Source organism: Megachile rotundata, chromosome 13 (assembly GCF_050947335.1).
Source record: "Megachile rotundata isolate GNS110a chromosome 13, iyMegRotu1, whole genome shotgun sequence".
NCBI classification, from domain to species: domain Eukaryota; kingdom Metazoa; phylum Arthropoda; class Insecta; order Hymenoptera; family Megachilidae; genus Megachile; species Megachile rotundata.
The window spans coordinates 10,832,868-10,850,878 of record NC_134995.1 but is presented as its reverse complement, the minus strand read 5'-3'; the positions used below and the strand labels follow the sequence as shown (position 1 = coordinate 10,850,878).

The 18,011-nt window shown below is 39.3% G+C and overlaps 1 protein-coding gene and 2 long non-coding RNA genes across 10 annotated transcripts; all 3 read left to right on the top strand.

The window, feature by feature from the left end:
• The first annotated feature begins 31 nt into the window (after positions 1-31).
• LOC143265648 (uncharacterized) lies at positions 32-935 on the top strand. The gene is made up of 3 exons (XR_013040309.1): positions 32-500; positions 592-729; positions 811-935. It is a non-coding gene; the product is annotated as an uncharacterized LOC143265648 (long non-coding RNA).
• Positions 936-3,243: 2,308 nt separating this feature from the next.
• Positions 3,244-11,412, top strand: LOC105663330 (uncharacterized). Of its 8 annotated transcripts, none has more exons than XR_013040301.1 (10): positions 3,244-4,619; positions 4,692-4,816; positions 5,133-5,482; positions 6,243-6,319; positions 6,394-6,527; positions 7,101-7,874; positions 8,064-8,177; positions 8,255-9,171; positions 10,082-10,163; positions 10,894-11,412. It is a non-coding gene; the product is annotated as an uncharacterized LOC105663330 (long non-coding RNA). The 8 variants fall into 8 exon arrangements; XR_013040297.1 differs by lacking the exon at positions 10,894-11,412 and having other exon boundaries at positions 8,255-8,816; positions 9,079-9,171; positions 10,082-10,657; XR_013040296.1 differs by lacking the exon at positions 10,894-11,412 and adding an exon at positions 10,254-10,657.
• Positions 11,413-11,436: 24 nt separating this feature from the next.
• Positions 11,437-17,949, top strand: repo (homeobox domain-containing protein reversed polarity). Its single transcript, XM_076538919.1, has 7 exons — positions 11,437-12,388; positions 12,453-12,563; positions 12,731-14,867; positions 15,192-15,951; positions 16,036-16,114; positions 16,193-16,416; positions 16,506-17,949. Exons 4-7 carry the CDS (start codon positions 15,552-15,554, stop codon positions 17,123-17,125), a joined length of 1,323 nt encoding a protein of 440 aa, XP_076395034.1. The 5' UTR covers positions 11,437-12,388; positions 12,453-12,563; positions 12,731-14,867; positions 15,192-15,551; the 3' UTR covers positions 17,126-17,949.
• Positions 17,950-18,011: the final 62 nt, after the last annotated feature.

Genomic DNA, 18,011 nt, shown 5'->3' with positions numbered 1-18,011 from the left:
ATACTGGTTGTGTTTTTGAAGCAATGTTGTAGTCACCGTACTGTAGACTGTAGACGATCGATAATCGATCTGCATTGATTACGCAATTGGTATGTTAAAGTCATCGACTTCGATAACTATTCGATTGTTATCTAATTCGAAGAGTGTAATAGAAGGTTCTTGATCTTTTTTATCTCATTCATGTAATCATGGAATTGAATAATTATAAAAGGTAACTTGTTTTAAATCAAAATACTATATTACTCAAATCTACGATTCCTGAAATGGTGATACATGTAAACAGAGTACTGTCAAATCACTCGCACGATGTAATTGTACGGTGAACAAAGTAATTACAGCGTCCTCCTACGGAGGACAAGGTCTGCTCTCGATCTCATGAATCATAGCGTTCGTAAAGCGTGCTCAGGTCGTTCTTTCACCGTTCGTGCAAAAAAAAGAGCAGCAGGGTTCAATGATCTGGAAAGCGTGGCTGCGACTAATGCTTCAGGAATCTCTGAACGGTATTAAACCACGATGTACAACCAACATTATCTATGCTTCTCCTAATTACGTTATTTTCTCTTATATATAACACATACATATTTTAATCAGACACTATACCGGGGCAAATGGATGGTCTATAAATAACGGATGCCGTATTCGCACCTGAGGTTCTTTAGTAGATTATGACGTCGTGTTTGTCGACCGTGACACAACGTGTGTGCAAGTCAACGTAATCTTCTTTAGATGGTACACGTTTATTTAATTCTGTCGACGCCTTGCACTTTCTGAGACCTTAGAATGACATGGCTTTTTACATAAATTATCTAGGTTCTTTTCGACTGGATAAGACTTCCTTGCCAATTGGAATGAAGCTTGTGGATTTATAACATCTCGACGTTATCGGTGTATCAAATTATCGACATTTCGACGTTACCTACATGTGTCGATGTTATTTGTCGATAGCAGTACGTCTGATTTCATATTTTGGTACCGCCTGATGAACTTTTTGAATTTGACGACGCGCACCGGTCCGATTCCACGTTATTCCCTCGAATTCTCAAAATATATGGGTCATGAAGCGTTTCCGGAGAACCGTGGAACCCGGGAGTGTCGCTTGGACGTTACGAAATCAGCTGTGCGCCTGTCGCTGCTTGTTGTAGGTCGTGTCAGGACTCCTCCCGACCCCCCTTCTTCTCATTCCCTCTCATTCCATCTAATGGAAGAGGTAGCAGAGAAGAGGGGATATTTAAAGGTCGCTTCAACTGGAGATCAATACGAAACCTACATGCCTACCTTCCCTATCAGCCCAATGGGAATGCCCGAAATGATCTTTCTCTTTTAATCGTTCCACCCTATATAAAAATTCAACCATGGTAGAAAAGATGCTACTATAGAATCTCCATCTCTTTTACAGTGTCAGAACATCAACGGTTAGTGGAATGACACGCGGATAATAAAAAGGAAATTATTCAAAATCGTTGAAGAAGTTTGGTTAAGATGCGAGTCTGAAGTACACAGAGAGCATTATTGTCTCTTGTTATCTTGATGTGTGGGAAAAGGCGCTGAAGGAGCAAACTCTATAAGTGAATTTTTGTCAAGGTCAACTCTTTTATGGTTTCAAGGTCACCCGCATTTTTCATTTTAATTGATAAATATGTACTAATATATCGATTGCTAAGGTAATTTATGTGGGTTTGATATAAATACTCCTTTGGTGACTAGTATCAGCCACTAATGACCCATACGGCATTCACAAGTCTAATTATAACGTCGCCTTTTGCATGGAAATGCATTATCAATGTCATTCAATGGATAGACAAGTACGGAAATGTTTATCCGTAATTGATACGTTTGAAAATCGATCGGTTTCGAATAACGTGTATTGTGCTCGAGAAATAGAGAAGAAAACGCGTAATTGTTGGCGACGAAGCGAATGGAAAGTTTATGGTTTATCTAGCATGGAGTACAATCAACCATTGGACGTTGCTGTTAAAACAAAAATATGTGTATACATATATTAAACATTCCGTCGTTACAATGCACCATGGTCATCTGAATAATTATGTAACAGCCCGCTGGCACAAGGTGGCGAGTAAAATTACGTCAATGGCCGGGGGAAATTACTTTTCCACGCTGGGTCCGTTATTTTTATCCTGAGATCTGTTTTGTGTCGTTTTCTCGCCACTGTGGCTCAAAGTAAAGCACGCAAGGTATCTATTTTTTGAAGCGAATTTTGCAAGCGTCCGGTTCAAAGAGGAGTTGAACCCGATGTATTTAAATTACAAAATTAAATAACTTCCTATTCCCCTAGGTGACGAAGCCGTTTTTCAAGCGGGACTCCGCCTTCAGAATGAACCAGCGAGAAAACGAGCAGTTGGGCCGCAGATATGCCGCGTTAAATACCACAATAAACGCGTTAAATGAACGGTTTAACTGCTCATAGACCTACGATTTTATCGCGTGACTGGCACTGAATACAGCAAATATTTGTCGTCCAGTTTCACGGCGGAACTGCTATTGATCCAACTATTTTCGCAGTTTCGAACAACAAAACTATTAATCTCCCTCACGAACTTCAAACGCGAAAAGCACTCATATTCGCGCGTTGGCTAAGGGCAGTTTTCAATGCCAATGTCTCTTGACCGTCTTAACCAGTGTTCAGTAATTTCGACACGAGCAAATTCTGCGGCAGCCAGGTCGTTTATTTATTACATAATGTTGGCTGACAATTCCGCTTTGGTATACACTTATTTGCCGTGAAAACGATCGAACGCGCCAAGATTATTTCGCTGGCACCTCCAACGTGGGATACGTGTTACCACCTTGCACGTTTCCTTATCTTTCGTCACGTTTTATCTTTCTTCGCGATTAATCAATTTAGACATCTTTTCTTTTATTACTTACATGTGCTTCAAGTGTTAAGACAAATGATCTGTTGTTGAAATTACTGGTACATATTGTTTTAAGGGCGGAAATTATTTTTAAATTAATGTACGATCAAGATATATGTTTCTAAGTAATACTTATTTTATTTCATAATATGAATTGGTAAAGTTCGTTGAAAAAGAGCTTAAAAAGTGGACTATCTGTCTTGATGTTGATATAACTTATCGATGCGATTAAACTTGAAGGGAATATTTCAACGAAATCAAATTTTATCAGAATCGTGATTGTTTCCACGTAAAACATTCAATGCAGAAAAGATTCTTACTAACATAGTAGCACCATAGCTGCCATAAATTTAACTTGAGGTATGAAATCTGTTCGTGACCTCTCCATGAACTCATTTGAATTACTGAAACCAAGTTGATATGTGGCCAATGAAATTAGTCAGTACGACAATTAAGTACGTCACTTGATAAATCCTGAACAAGATTCTCTGTAATTACTACAAGCTACTAATCAGTACTTGGATCACGTGTAACAAGAGCTTTTACTTGTCTTTATTTGCTGATCAACTTTGATTTCGAGAATACTGATAAGCAATTAATCATTGATACTTCACTTCGTGCATACTTGTTGGACATACTATAAAATTGAACTGTAAGATTTTATTTATGACAGAGAGTAAAATATCTTTCAGGTATGAACCATAAAATGTTGCATTTGAGAATTCAACGATGATGCGATGGAGAGATAAAAGTAAAGGGCGACCCGAGAATAACCGGATGCAGTCTATCCATTATTTCAAGAGACCCGATATCTCTTACGCAAAGCACAATTATCTAGCAGTTCAGCAGAGCTTAAATTTAGCGAGGAATTTCGCTAAGTCGTCGAGACCATAAAGACTGGAGGGCCCAGCCGTTGCTGGGACCGAAATACACGTCGAATACACCGACGCTGCTTGAATTGTTTTTCTTGTTGTCTTTTTATCTTGCTGTTTCGTTAAATCTTCTCGAAGTACAGTCGGGTGAAACAACTTCATCTTCTCTTGTTTGGAGAATTAGAAAGAATGCTGAAAGATTTAGAAAGTTTGTGGAGTAATTAGAGGATACTATGGTAATGATTGGAAACCTACATACATCATTTAGCATATTCAAACACCTAATGTTATTAAAGATGATCCAAGAAAAGGCGAAACTGTATTTTACCAATTGAAATTCAATTGACCTCTCATTACACCAGGATTAAAGTCTGAATATTTTATCGAAGAATACAATTTACAGAGAGATAAATATGTGGAGAACAATTGAAATAGCACGGCCAAAAGCAATTATACATGCAACGTGAAATGTAACGATAGTAGACAGAGATAAACGAGCACTGTATTTTTATAATAAGCCGAGCTGCAATAGTTTAATGCATTCGTGTCGCAAGACACCGACTTGAGACATCGCTCCCTTGCTCGAGCATCGTGGTGGCCGTGAAATCAGCCACGCGGACCATTCTAAAATCGTGCCAGAATTTCTTGCCAAATTTAATTGGAACCTCTCTGTCTCCGCTGCCTACGTATGCACATTATACCGAGAATTTCTTCTCTTATATCGTGAACACTTGTTACGACTATTGTTCAGAAATTATAATTTTGAAGGAAAGGTTTCAGTTACGAAAGGTGCCAGTTACATAATTTGTTTGAGCGGTGGACAAATAAGAAAATTCCAATGAACAGTTTCGTACCAAAGATAAAAATGCAAGAAGTAAACTATTTAATTTTACCTATCAGCGTTGCCTCTCCTTCCAATGTAATTAACCAAATTTAATTTTTGCAGATGTTAGCTACACCTGCGAACTTTCTCCGCTTATCACCTGGTAATTTATCGTTCGATAAGAGTCGTGACAGCAAATAATTGCCGACTCTGGTTAAATATTCCTCGTGAAATATGGATCACCGAAGGTATTCAATTTCTCTTGCTACGATTGAAAATCGCTGCAGTAGTACAAACTAGCATGTAGAGTCGAAAATAAGCAACGTGCTCGAGACGTTGATTGATCATCATTTCTATCAAGCGTACGAGAAACGCGAACTTGAAGTTATGAAACCAGTAGGAAATTTCTTTTTCAAAGGCCAAGCTATTTTTGTACCCGTATAGAAAACTTCAGAACGAACCGGGATGTCTTCGAAAAATCGTTAAATGCGAACACGTGCAGTCACTTGGATTATGTAAGAAACTGCCTCACGTAAGAACTGCTAAACGATAACGATTTGTTAGTTTACAGAATGGTTATACGTTGCCAGACGAATTGTTAGCAAGTTGAAGGTGCACTACCTTTTGGATTCAATCGCTCGTCTCAAAAATTTAACTCCGATCACTTTTGATATCGTAAGATTCTTTAATCGGCAGTCATTTAGAGCACAGAACATTTGATATCTGTACTTGGAATATTCCGTTTCAGATAAGTAAGAATTTTCTAAATAAGGGAGAGAAAGTTTTACGATTTTAGGTGGATGAAGTATCTGAGATTCGTCAAACTTCTGAATACTCAGAATAGATGGGTTCTGAAGTGGCATTAAAAATTGATGTTTGCTTTAAAAAGATTTTAAGGCCGTTTACATTTCCTGGTACGTGGTCGTACGTGGCTCAAAATAATCAGCTCAAATGACTTTACCGCAAGCGGTTGATGCTTTACTCTGCAGATGTTTCGTAAAAAAGAGCTGTTGTTAGATCTTTTATATCGTGTCTGCTATAATACAGGGAAACTGTAGGCAATAGTCAATGCAACAGTAATTTTACTGTCTTTGATTTACCAATTTATATCCCAAGTTCTCACATTTACAAATTGTCCAATCTTCCAAATTGCTAAAGTTCTAAATTTGTGGTAGCAGTATAAGACTCAACAGTACCCGAACTTAATTCGAAGCCATTGAAATCTTGATTTATCTTGCTTATTTTACCGCGTTAATTAATACATAAATTTATTATGGCCTTCTGTACTGCTCTTTTGGCTTGCTCCGCCAAAAGCGTGTCCTCACGTTCGGTCTGAATTTACAGAGTCTCCTTCACTTTCGATCTTCAGCCTCAGGTGTTTATGCACATTTAATTATGCTCGGCCAAGCTTTTTGGTGGGCACCAGTCTCGTCACCACGCGATACACAGTACGCGGTAATAGCTAGGGAAACTATGCAGTCTATTTTCGAGCTTGAGGATTCGCTGTTGTCGGGCGAACCACGGGGTCTTCCTCTCTTTGCATGCAAAGAAAGGTCTTTTGCTAGAATACCAACTGTTTTCCTTTCCCGACCGCAGAAAGGTTTTAAGTGTATTTTTAGAAGCGGTTCCACGATTCAAATTTTACTAATCCTCCTCTTTTTCGTTATTTTTCAGGGAGATGCTTAATTTTCTGCCACCTCTTTATGGGCTTAAAATAGAAGCTTAAATAATTTGATATAATGCCTAACTCTGTGGGTGACTTCTTAATTTATAACATCTGTGAATTTAATTTACTTTCTCTACATTGTTCCTTCTTTCATTTCAGAAATATGAGGAGTACACATTTTTAAAGGATCATTGATTATTCTGAGAGTGATGTTACAGGAATTGAATTGAATCTGTAAAAATTAAATGGAAATATTTGTATGATATTGTGTGAAGAAGACAATATATTACAAGGTATAATTTGCAGATTCTTGCACGAGGAAGATAAGTTTTAGCAGGGTCTGTAGGGCGAGTCTCTCCCTCGTTGCAGGATACATTTTATTGCTTTTATTCTGTTATGCCATATGTACTAGCTGCATTCTATTTCTCCTGCTTCAGCTAATTTCATCGGTGCTTGGTGGAGGGATCTCGCGAATGTTTGTCGACGACTGACTGAGATATTTTGAGACAGTTGCTTGTCGACAATATTTAATAGTCTGCAATATGTCACGCGATTTATATGTACATATAAATTAAATACAAATTTGTAATAAGCAGAAAACACAAACATTCCGTAATCTGAAAACGAAATTACTGTGAGAATTATTAATAGAACTTGGATTTAATGTAGAATTGAAAGATTGGAAAGAATTCAATTCATTTTAAATAATAATTAATGTGATAGTTTCAGCCAATTTTGTGTCTCTAATTACTTTGTAGTTCTCATTGAAATTTTGGCGACAGGTTGATATTTAAATGTTAAACGCTTGGAAATAATTTATGACTTTGTACATTAATAATAATACTTATAAAATTTTTGTGTTGCAGGGGTTTAAAAGACCAGTTACCATCTTCGTGTCGTACTCTACTGTATCGACTGAATTTCACCACAGCGCTGTCAGTAGCGGGAATTAAAAATTCAAATACTTTCTATGCTCAGAAGAAAACTTTCCCTCTTACAGAAAGAAAGAATACTCATTTTTATTTAAAGATAGCTTACTTTGCTTATAGCAAGTGTATTATGAAATATGGTATTAATTAATTATATGTTTCATAAGTATACAATATGCAACTTGTTAAAGAAGAGTCTAAGAAAGGAATGTAATATCAACATGAAATTGTATTGGATGTAAGATTGTACAAAATTATTTTGTTACATGTGAATGGACATGTCAATATAAATATCTAAAATGTATGTTATATGTGGTCATCGACAGATGTCTCCACCAATCCATATAAGCATCTAACGTTGATAATACAGAACACTTCACAATGCGAATACAAAAATAGCAACTATAAAATCTTCAGAATGAAATTCTTACACAGCACGAATATAAAAAAGGGTCATTTTGTCAAACAAAAAATATTGTAACAGCTATCATTACAATTCTCATAGAATTTAATGAACATTTTGTAAGTCATGAAACGCAGAAGAGCGTTATTGTAAAGAAATGGGACAAGAGGATCCTAAAGCAGAGGGACTATTGTGAGTCTGTGAAAATTCCACGGATATCGTTCCCTCCTTCAAATCGAATTGACAATTAAGTATTTAGGGTTGCTGCGGGTCGCGTGTCAGGAAGAGTCATCTTCGCCAGCATGATTGTACGTAAAAACATATGGCTTCTGTATGGTGTCTGGAGTGGGGGTCATCGAAGACACTCAACCGTATAATTTTTGCGCGACTATTTCTCTTTTAACATTTGTTCTATGACATATTATTACAAATTTACTTTAAAATACAGTATGAATATTCATAAATATGTCAATAATGAGAAATTAAAATTTTCTTAGGTGACGAGAAGATGAATTACAATAAATAAATGTATTACATGCATTTAGTATCAAATACACTTTGCACGTACATGTGTGGTGGTGTTCACAGGTGAATGCAAGAAGAATTATATGGTAAAATAAAATTCTTATTTGCTAAATTGTAATAACTGCATTCCTTTTCATTCGCTTCTTTTTGAAAACGATTTTAGGGGAGATTCATCAATACACGTATGCCACAATTCTGGCGATATATGGGCGCAGTTCGGTCTTTCCCCGGAACACATAGAATTCTGTGTAATCAGATCTAAAGACGTCCCACGTAAATTCCCACCCGCAGTCATGTTATATTATATACGTGGATAATCTTATGCGGGATGATAGACTGAGTTTTTACCTCTCACCCTCTGTATCATTGAACTCTATGAGAAACTGAATTTCTCGTTCTCACGAAACATGGGGGTATAGGTCCTCTAATTGGCCGTCAATGTACTTCGAGTACGAATTTCTGTGGAATATTTGCTTCGCGTGAGAATCCGATAAAAGTATCACACAAGTATATTTTTATTTAGGAAAAATGAAGCTGGTGGTACATTTTTTATTTTACTACAGGTAGAAAGATATTTTTACAATAAATACACGAGAATGATCTGAAGGATGTTATAATAATAAGGAAATAACTGGAGGAAAAAGAAGTATAAATTAATGTATCATTGCGAGAAACACCCTGTACGCGAATAGAGGACACGATGGCGACGGATGTGACAACGTTAGGTTAATAAGGATGCAACGTCATCGGGTTGCGACGTTACATTTTCTCCTTTGAATCACGATCTCCAAGACCATGATTAAAAATCAGCTTAATTACCGTTTTCATTAAATGTTCACGACGTTTTCATGAAGACAAAATCTCAACAGCCACTGTACCAGATTCCCCATAATATTTAAAACAACTTAAATCTTTGAAATTTTTAATTTGACAAATCTTTAAAATTCAATCCATAAATTTTCAAACCTAATCTACTTTGCTCCACAGGATTCGCTCATGGGACTACACCTGTTGCATCCCTGAAAGGAATATCCAGCACAATTGAAAGAATCCACCTTTTCTAGAGGCGAATAAACTCAGGTAGAATGCACCCTGTGCAATATAGACCGCTTGAAAGGTTTTTGACGGCAAGTCGCAGATCGGCTACCAGTATATTTCCTCCGAAAATGTAACAGTAAATCTTCGGCGTCACCCATCTTCCTACGCTTTGATGCGTGAAATGTACCAGCATGATATAAAATGACTAATACCGACGATACAAGTCTCTCGTCGTACATCGACTGCTGGGACATTGCTGCCGTTTCTATGAGGGTGGAAAAGGAAAAAAATGCTTTATTGTGATATCTTGATCGAGAATGTCGCGGTGGTCATGTGGGCACGTTAATTCGTAGACCTCACCGTCATAATTGCGTTCAGGCAACACTTTTGATACCGTTGTTACAATTCATTTCTTTTGGATACTGTAAATTCACATTAATTCATCAATAGACACATTTTTAATCAATAGATTGAACGAATTAGTTACTAAGTTACTTTCAATAAGAAAATGAATTGAATTGTTACCATAAATGCACCGTAAGTGAAATTTTAGGGTACTTTTGTATATACCAAATTATGTCAGACTTTATATACTTTCAAATGTAGCTGGTGATCATTTTATATCATGAACATCGATAAGACGTTAATATAATCATTAAACATTAGACATCATAACCTCAAGAATTAATATGATGTACCACATGTGCTATTTTGTAATGCTTTCCAAATTTGATTACAGAGGTAATTCGCAAATTGCTCACTGATCTATACAGATACATCAATCAGTTGTTTCCTATTAGAAGCATGTGCCTAATTTTTGTGAAGTATTAAGCTTCAAATTTATAATGCAATTACGTTGCTTAAAACAAATATGAGAAAGATTTCAAATTGTTCTGAGCAACGTATCTTACAACGTATGTTATAAGATTCTGACATTATTTTACGTTTCCAGAGACAGATGCGTGGACTGTACCCCGGAGGAAGTCCTGAGAATGCGTTCACCGGCGATATCTGCGCGAAGAGAGAAACGTAACGTGAGTATAGCCGGCGAATAGCGGAGGTTCCCCGTCGCCTTCGCGCAATTACGTCCAATTGAACTAATTCAGTCCAATTGACGTTAACAGGCTCAATTGGTCGGTCCTGCTAGTGTTCACTGGGGCCACCACGGCAATACTATCCGGTCGGCGCATACCTACGACGTAAAAAAGCGGCTCGCGTGCAAAAAGAAAAATACTCTGAACGTCCTGTCCAATCTAAATATACACTTCTCTGGATGAACCGCTATTTCCCTTTGTCTGTCGAGCTCTTCTTTCTTCAAGTTTTTAATCGTGCCCATTGACAATACCGCCAGTGTCGGGCAAACTACCCGAGGCGCTTTTCAACTCCAAAAATGTTAACTTTTCAGATTTTCAAGTTGTTACACTTTCTAATTAAAAAATTTTTCAATTTTCAAATATTCAAACCTGCACTTTTTAAACATAAAAGTTTAGAAATTTAGAAATGTAAGAAGTGGAGATTTGAAAATTGAAAGACATAGAAATATCAAACTTCATAATTATCAAATTTACAAGTTTAGAGGTTCTTTTTAAACATTAAGCTTCTAAACATTCAAAATTGTAACATTGAAATAATTGATCCCAATTCATCCATGATGCAAACCCATGGGAATTTAGGACAATTAGTTGAAGAGTATCAAATATTTGTTGTATATGTTTTAGAGTAGATTTTGTTGCAGTAGAATTAAAGTTTACAATTATTTTTCAGATGCAGGAATGTAAACAAAAGTCTGTCTATAAGGAAAAACGATATAAATGGATTTACAGCGTAGTTGTACATTGTTGAAGGACAAATATGGTCGGAAGGGGAAGAGGTGGAGCCCAGAAACTCCTTCTGTTCTGCTGGTGGACGTAGTGGGAGCAGAGCGTATCGTGTCCATTCCGTTCTTATCGTTCCTCCGGGACTTTCCCCCTCCTGTTCCCCACGAACAAGTAGTGGGAGATAATTATTCTGTTTTCTCTCCCCCCACATTTCATACTTCAACTTTGTCACCAAACGATTCTGTCATGCGTTGGATAACTTCTGTTTGCAAAATACTTTCATATTTTATAATCAAATTCAAAACATTTTATAATCCAAGCCTATCATATATTCAGATAATTTTGTTTGTAAAATAGCTATACAATATTTTATGATGGTCACTTGTTTTCAGACGGAAGATTGTATTAAGGACTCTTGAAAGATTTACATTTATTTTCCGAGTTACATGAAATTAATGTCATATATGTATAGGTAATTATAACACAAACACTTTGAGCTGAAACGTTCTGTTCACTCAACGACAGAAAGAAGATAAAACTTTCTAACAGGCATTTCTTTTTCCATGACAGCATCGAAAGACAAAACCAGGATTTCGAATCTGCCGCGCAAGCTGTCACTTTCACCAAGCACGTGTTTCCTGTTGCACACTCGTCACCAGAACTGCTCGGCCAGAATCGGCCGACATCGTCCCGTTCGAAACTACTCCACTTCCCGAACAACGTCTTCGTTCTTCCTCGAACAGGAACCTAAAGACGCTCTCCCGTGCGTGGGACACTCTGCCGAGGGTGTGGAACACGGAAGCACGAGAAAAAGGGGTCGAAAAAGAAAGTCGTCCAGAGGGTCAGTGCAGGAGGCGACCCGTTACTGCAGCCCGGCACCACCGGACCTTCACTTATATCGTCTCTCGGCTAATAACGCTAGTAATGTGATATGATTAGCTTAGTTGAGTTCAGTTTAGTTCGTATTCGTTCAATTTAGTGGTTCGCCAGCAAAATCACATCGAGTTAAACCCATTTAGGCCAGTTAAGTTACCGACTTCTCGCTCTTGCGCTCACCGTCATCCTCTCGGCCTGGCCGCCTCCTGTATCCGCAGATATCCTGCGGATCTAAACGCCTTCACCCGCATCCACTTCCAATTTAATTGGGAGGTCTGCTAGTGTTCCTAAAACTGTCAACGTTTCATGCTAGGTCACTGTTGGCAGGGTTCGATCACTTCATAGTATGATTCACGGAGAGAGTCTACCCCGAAGTGTCTAACTTCATGAGTGGAATCATTCTTAGGCTTTGATGTAAACTTTCTATAGGTATATTTGAAGAGGACAGTTTAGCTGATGAGATGATGAAGAATGCCAAATGCAATACACTGATTTAGTGTAAGATCAAATGTAAAGATACTGCAAAATATTGAGTAGCTTGAATTACTCTATAAATTATGCAAAAGGTATGAACTTCATTATAAGTAAAATGACTCTATATACTTGTGTTTAAAAATGAACTTTTTGTAGGTGCAATATCAAACTGAATTTCATAAACAGCATACACTGCCTAAATGTTGAAGGATGTATAAGCGGAGTCAGACTTTCATGGAGATTTAACTATAAGTGAAAAGTTATAAGGTAAATGAGGTTCTTAGTCCTCCAATTTTAGTAGCATCGCATATTGCATTTTACTTCAATTGAAGCATAGTCTCATTACCTCTTACTTTAATCTCCCCAATGAAGATTAAAGTAAGTATATCCCCAACAGTATATGAGCTGTCCCTAATTAAACCTTTCTTCTGCAGACCACAATACCGAAGATACCAATGTTGAAGGAATCCTACAAGCAGTCCTCGGTAAGAGATTCGCCTGTAAACGAATCCATTAATGAGCATCGTAACGAGTAGTAAGGCCGCGAGAAGCTGTTGGGCCCACGACGATTGGTTCCATCGGGAGAACGGAAAACGCGTGTCTAAGAGGGGAGGAAGGAAAGAGTCCGCGAGAGTGCAATTAAATCAGCGCGTGAGAGGCGCGCGCGCGCGCTAATTACCGCCGATGAAATTAGCAGTTAATATACGCGTGTACACACGGAATGGGGGTAGTTTGATTGGGCCAATTCGAGGCAATTCCTGGCGATTGCTGGTTTCATTGAGCCTGCGCTTAAGAGCCTCAGTGCCACGCTGCCGGTCAACGGACATGGATCTCTTGGAAAGTATAGGTACTCTTACCTTTCTCGTACTTCCTATCGATCCTTGTCCGTGGATCCACCGCGTTTCCGATCGATTTCGCGACCTGTCTCCTCGCGATACGGGTTGAAGTTCGAATGTCGTCGACGTTACGAGCACCGAGACGGAGGCTGCTCTATGGTGTAATTGTATCGAAGAATGAAAGATCTCATGGAGAACGGTGTAACATCATGGGACGAACGGTGATGCAAACGTCCATTATCGCGGAACGTACTGGGATCTCGCGTCGTTTGATCGAGGTTCAAGGTTTCGGTTCAAGGACTTCTGGAAACGTTCCTAACACGAGTCACGAACGGCTAGGAAAGTTGAAGTTCGGTGGATTTTGAGTGGCAGTGCAAAATTGAACGTTCACGCTTGATCGTGGATACACTGAAATCGAGCAAGATGGAGTGAGTGATTCTAAGAATTCTGTTGATATTATATGTCTAGTAGAATTATTCTTATTCACCTCCATTTTGTTCTGTCGAAAACAAGGAAACATACTCAGCTTCATCTATCACAGATTAAGTATAAAAAAAGAAAAGTAGTTCATGTTGAGAATGACGTAAAAAGAGCGTATATAATAAAAATAGCGATGACGAACCGTCTAAATTGAATTGACTCTGAAATATAATTAATGTACCCAAGGCGACAAATTATTGTATTTGCAATCCTTTGCACAAAGCAGATAATTTTGTATTGTAAATTGCGACGCAATTGATGGAGAACCCACGCTCCATCGTTGCTTTATATTATCATGTGTTAGATCGTCAAGCGTTGTCTTCGCCGTTCGTTGTATTCCGCGCATTGAATTCTCCACGCTTTATATTTTATAAGCGTTATATTTTTCACGCGTTCTTTCGAATGCTGAATTTTTCACCGACTGTATCCTCTGCGTGATTTTTATACGTTGCATTTCTTATGTCTCAAAGCACTCATTGTACTGCATGTTATATAGTCATTGCATTCTTCACTCGTCATATTTTTAATTGTATCGTCACACACTATTGTCACCCGCTGTAGTGTCTACGAATTTATGTACTTCTTACTTTACTATTACATCTAAGAACGTGACAAGGAGCTCATTGCTGCGTATCCAGAATGGAATCAAGACATTGCAGACAAATCCATGTTACAGAAAATGATTATAATTAACGAAGTTGTGGATTGAAATACGCCTGACAAAAGGAGGTAAATGAAAAGGTGAAGCAGAGTCCTTGATCCACAGCATCGTTTGCTTACGAATAGAGTAGCATTCGAAGGGGTCAAGAAGAATCAGTAACCGATGCCCAATTTTCCCATAACGATTCTCCGTTGATCGTGAACGAAGCGGGCCGCTCTGATTCCCACATGCCCCTCTACGTCCGCGGGTCAGGTCCGATTATGAAGTATGCCCGTGCGTTCTCCAAACGGGGCGACCGAGGGGCGGTCGCAATGGTGGCAGTCCAACGTCCCATCAAGCGAGGTAGCACGACCCATGCCAGAGTGGGAATCGAAAAAAGGCGAAGAAGAAAGAGATAGTCGGAGAAGCAACAGCACGAGGGGTGCGAAAGAGAAAGAAAGAGGAAGAAAAACACACGCACAGGAGGCAGTGGCGGCGGTACCGCGCCCGCATCCAGCGTCCGTCCTCTCTTGAAGCACGCAGAGGCTACAGGATTGGTTGGCTTCCATGTGTGGGGGCGGCCTGGCCGGCAACCCGTTGAAAATATAAGCCTGTGTGAGTATCGGTTGATTAGCCAGAGTCAGAAGAGATCGGTCGGTAGCGCGACAGTGTCCAGATAGGCCGCTCCTCTTAACAACTCCACGCAGATTTCCAGCGGAGAGAAGGCATCCGTCTTTCGATCCGGTCCAACTCGATCCTGAGCCTCCTCTGTCCGTTAGCGACACCGGCCGGTTCACTTCGTTAGCTCCGGCTTCAAACTAATCAAAATTAATCATAACCCGGGCAACAATTGATCGCAATTGGCCCGGATTCCATTACGGAGGACGCGCTAACGCCATCACTCCTGACACCCGTACACTTTTCTGCATAATTGATCAGCGGAGTGACTTTGAGGAACCAACCGCTTCGAGGAACAGCCAGTCCATGGGGAAACCTGTTGCACCTCTCTTCAGGATTATACGCGATTAACCAGGGTAACCTCAGCGAGATTCGATTGAACGGAGGTGATTTTAATCGAAGAGCGACTTCAAGGAACCTGTTGCGCCTCTCTTCAACATCGCCCCTTAACGCAGTGAACTTCGAAGAGGAACGTACAACGTTGTTTGATTACTAACATCGGTGATCAATTGATTTAAGGTGCTCTTCGTGGTCTAGCCACGTGTGCACGAAAGTTCTCTGCTACCAAGAATTGTGAAGTGTCTTCGGGTGTTGAAAGAGTTTGATTTTTCCGATCGCAAGATGGACGGAGGTCCTTTCGATGACCCAATCTTTTCAGACTTTGGTGGACGAGGTGGGTCGGGAGTGCACAGTATTCAAGTGATGCTTGGTTTGCACGGTGGACACCATGGAGGAGATTTGATGCCAACTGGAGGACATCTTCATAAGCTGGACTCCTCTAATAGTCCCCCGCCTCATCATCAAACGTCCCATCACCATTTGCAGCAGCAGCAACAACAACAGAAGGAGCTGAAGGAGCTGGAACTGGCTGGGATGTACGCGCCGCTTCCTCAGACTCAAGATGTTACCACGTCGACGTCGTCCACCGCGACGCCGACCTCGACGACTCTGCAGCAGGGATTACAACTTGGGAATTCGATGAAGAGGAAGCCGGAGGACCCGATGAACAGTCTTGCTCCAGGTTTGTAATCACTTTCAATATTTAAAAGACTTTTATCAAGTATTAAATTCGGTTAAAGTAATTGTATAATAATTTGTATTACAGTTAGCAGCGAGGCCCAACCAGCCAAGAAAGACTCTAAAAAGAAGACTGATAACAATGGAATCAAGAAGAAGAAAACTAGGTAGGTTTCATTCTGAAGTTCAATTTTCTTGGCTATTTAACAATTGTTATAATTCTTGTTTTATTTGATCAATTTTAGAACCACGTTCACGGCATACCAGTTGGAGGAGCTAGAGAGGGCATTCGAACGTGCTCCCTATCCTGATGTATTTGCACGCGAAGAACTCGCGCTGAAGCTAGCTCTGTCGGAATCCAGGGTCCAAGTTTGGTTTCAGAACCGACGAGCAAAATGGCGGAAGAGAGAACCTCCGCGTAAGACCGCCGGTTACATGGCTACTGGATCAGCGAGCCCTGGTTTATCAGGTTAATATCACTTTTCTATAAAATCTGCAGTTTCGAGATATCCGAACCTTGCGATCTTTTTTTAATCTTCCAAATTAACCCTCTTTCAGGTTCATTTACTTCGCTGAACAATACCTTGAACCCGTTCGCTTCTCCGACAACGGCGACCGCACCGCCCGATGCATGGGCATATTCACCAGCCTATGATCTAGCTCCTCATCTGAACCTTCTAAGTTCTTCGAACTCTCCTTACTCCACGTCGTTTGGTGGTCCAAGCAACAACGGATCGGCGTACACTTACGGGACGATGCTACCTCAGCACGACGCCTCCTTGTTCTCTACGCCGTCCGGTAACACGATGCGCGTTCATCAGGATTATATGAACGCCAGCAACAGTCCACCGCCGCCTTTGAGCCGCAACGATTACCAGACGATGGTCACCACTCATTCGCCACCCACGCATCTGGCCAACTCCATGTCTGAGGAGGAACACCAACAGAACAAGCAGCTAGACTATGTCAGTGGACTCAGTCCAGCGGATAAGTATCAGCACGAGCAGCCAGACTACGCGCAACAGCAGCAACAGCAACAGCAACAGCAGCAGGACCAGAAACAAGAGTATGGAATGCACTCGCCACAAGGTCGTCAAGGAATGAAGGAACAAGTGATGGTGAAGACCGAACCCACGAGCCAACAGAACTACGTACAGTTGCCTCCTTTTCTGAACTGACTCGAAACCTCCGTTCTAGACTTGTTCTAGAAGAGACGGTTGTTTCAACTTGTCCTCTCCCTTCTGAGGGAATCTGAGAATCTTTTTACTTTGACTGGGTAGTAGATATTTTCTTTATAACTGTTGGATGAAAGGAAAAGAGAAAATATCAGTGCGGTTTGTAACTGTAATTGCGCATAGGGAAAGAGTGATATGACCTCTGAATGTACGATGTTGGTAAAAAAGGAATTTAGGTTATATTAGTTTGGAAAACGAATTTAATTGTATATAAAATGTTCTGCGATAAAAAGATTGTCTTTAAAATATTTTTAAATTCATAGATTCGTGTTATAAATAATTGTGTATCATTTTCACGTAATTGGTATGGGAATCAACTTTCTAATAGAAATTTATGGCTATTGTCGATATTTTTCCTGAACATAGCGTTTCTTTATTTTTATACAAAACATATAAGTAAATGATACCAAGTATTCTAAGAATTAATAGAAGAGCCATTGTAAGATATTTATGAGAGCATTCCAGTGCCTTAAAAATGTAGTTTAATCCAATGTATGTAAGTATTTTTGTATTGTTTTCTTTGTTCATACTTATTCGAATAAAAAACGAAGATAATATTAAATGAAATTGAACACAGTTGTGTTCTATACTCTTGTATGTATTCTATGATGATAGTATTTTATAAAGGATATAAAGTGTAAAATATTGAATTACAGTCAACTTGTAAAACTTTGATACACAAATATTCTGTGTGTTTTTTTGTATTCTTTTTTGCAATTACTTGTGTCTAACTACAATAAAAAACGAAGATAACAATATCAAATCAACCATTCGGTACTATTTAACTACCTTACTATTAACTGAGGGAAGTCATTTTTCTCGTTATAAT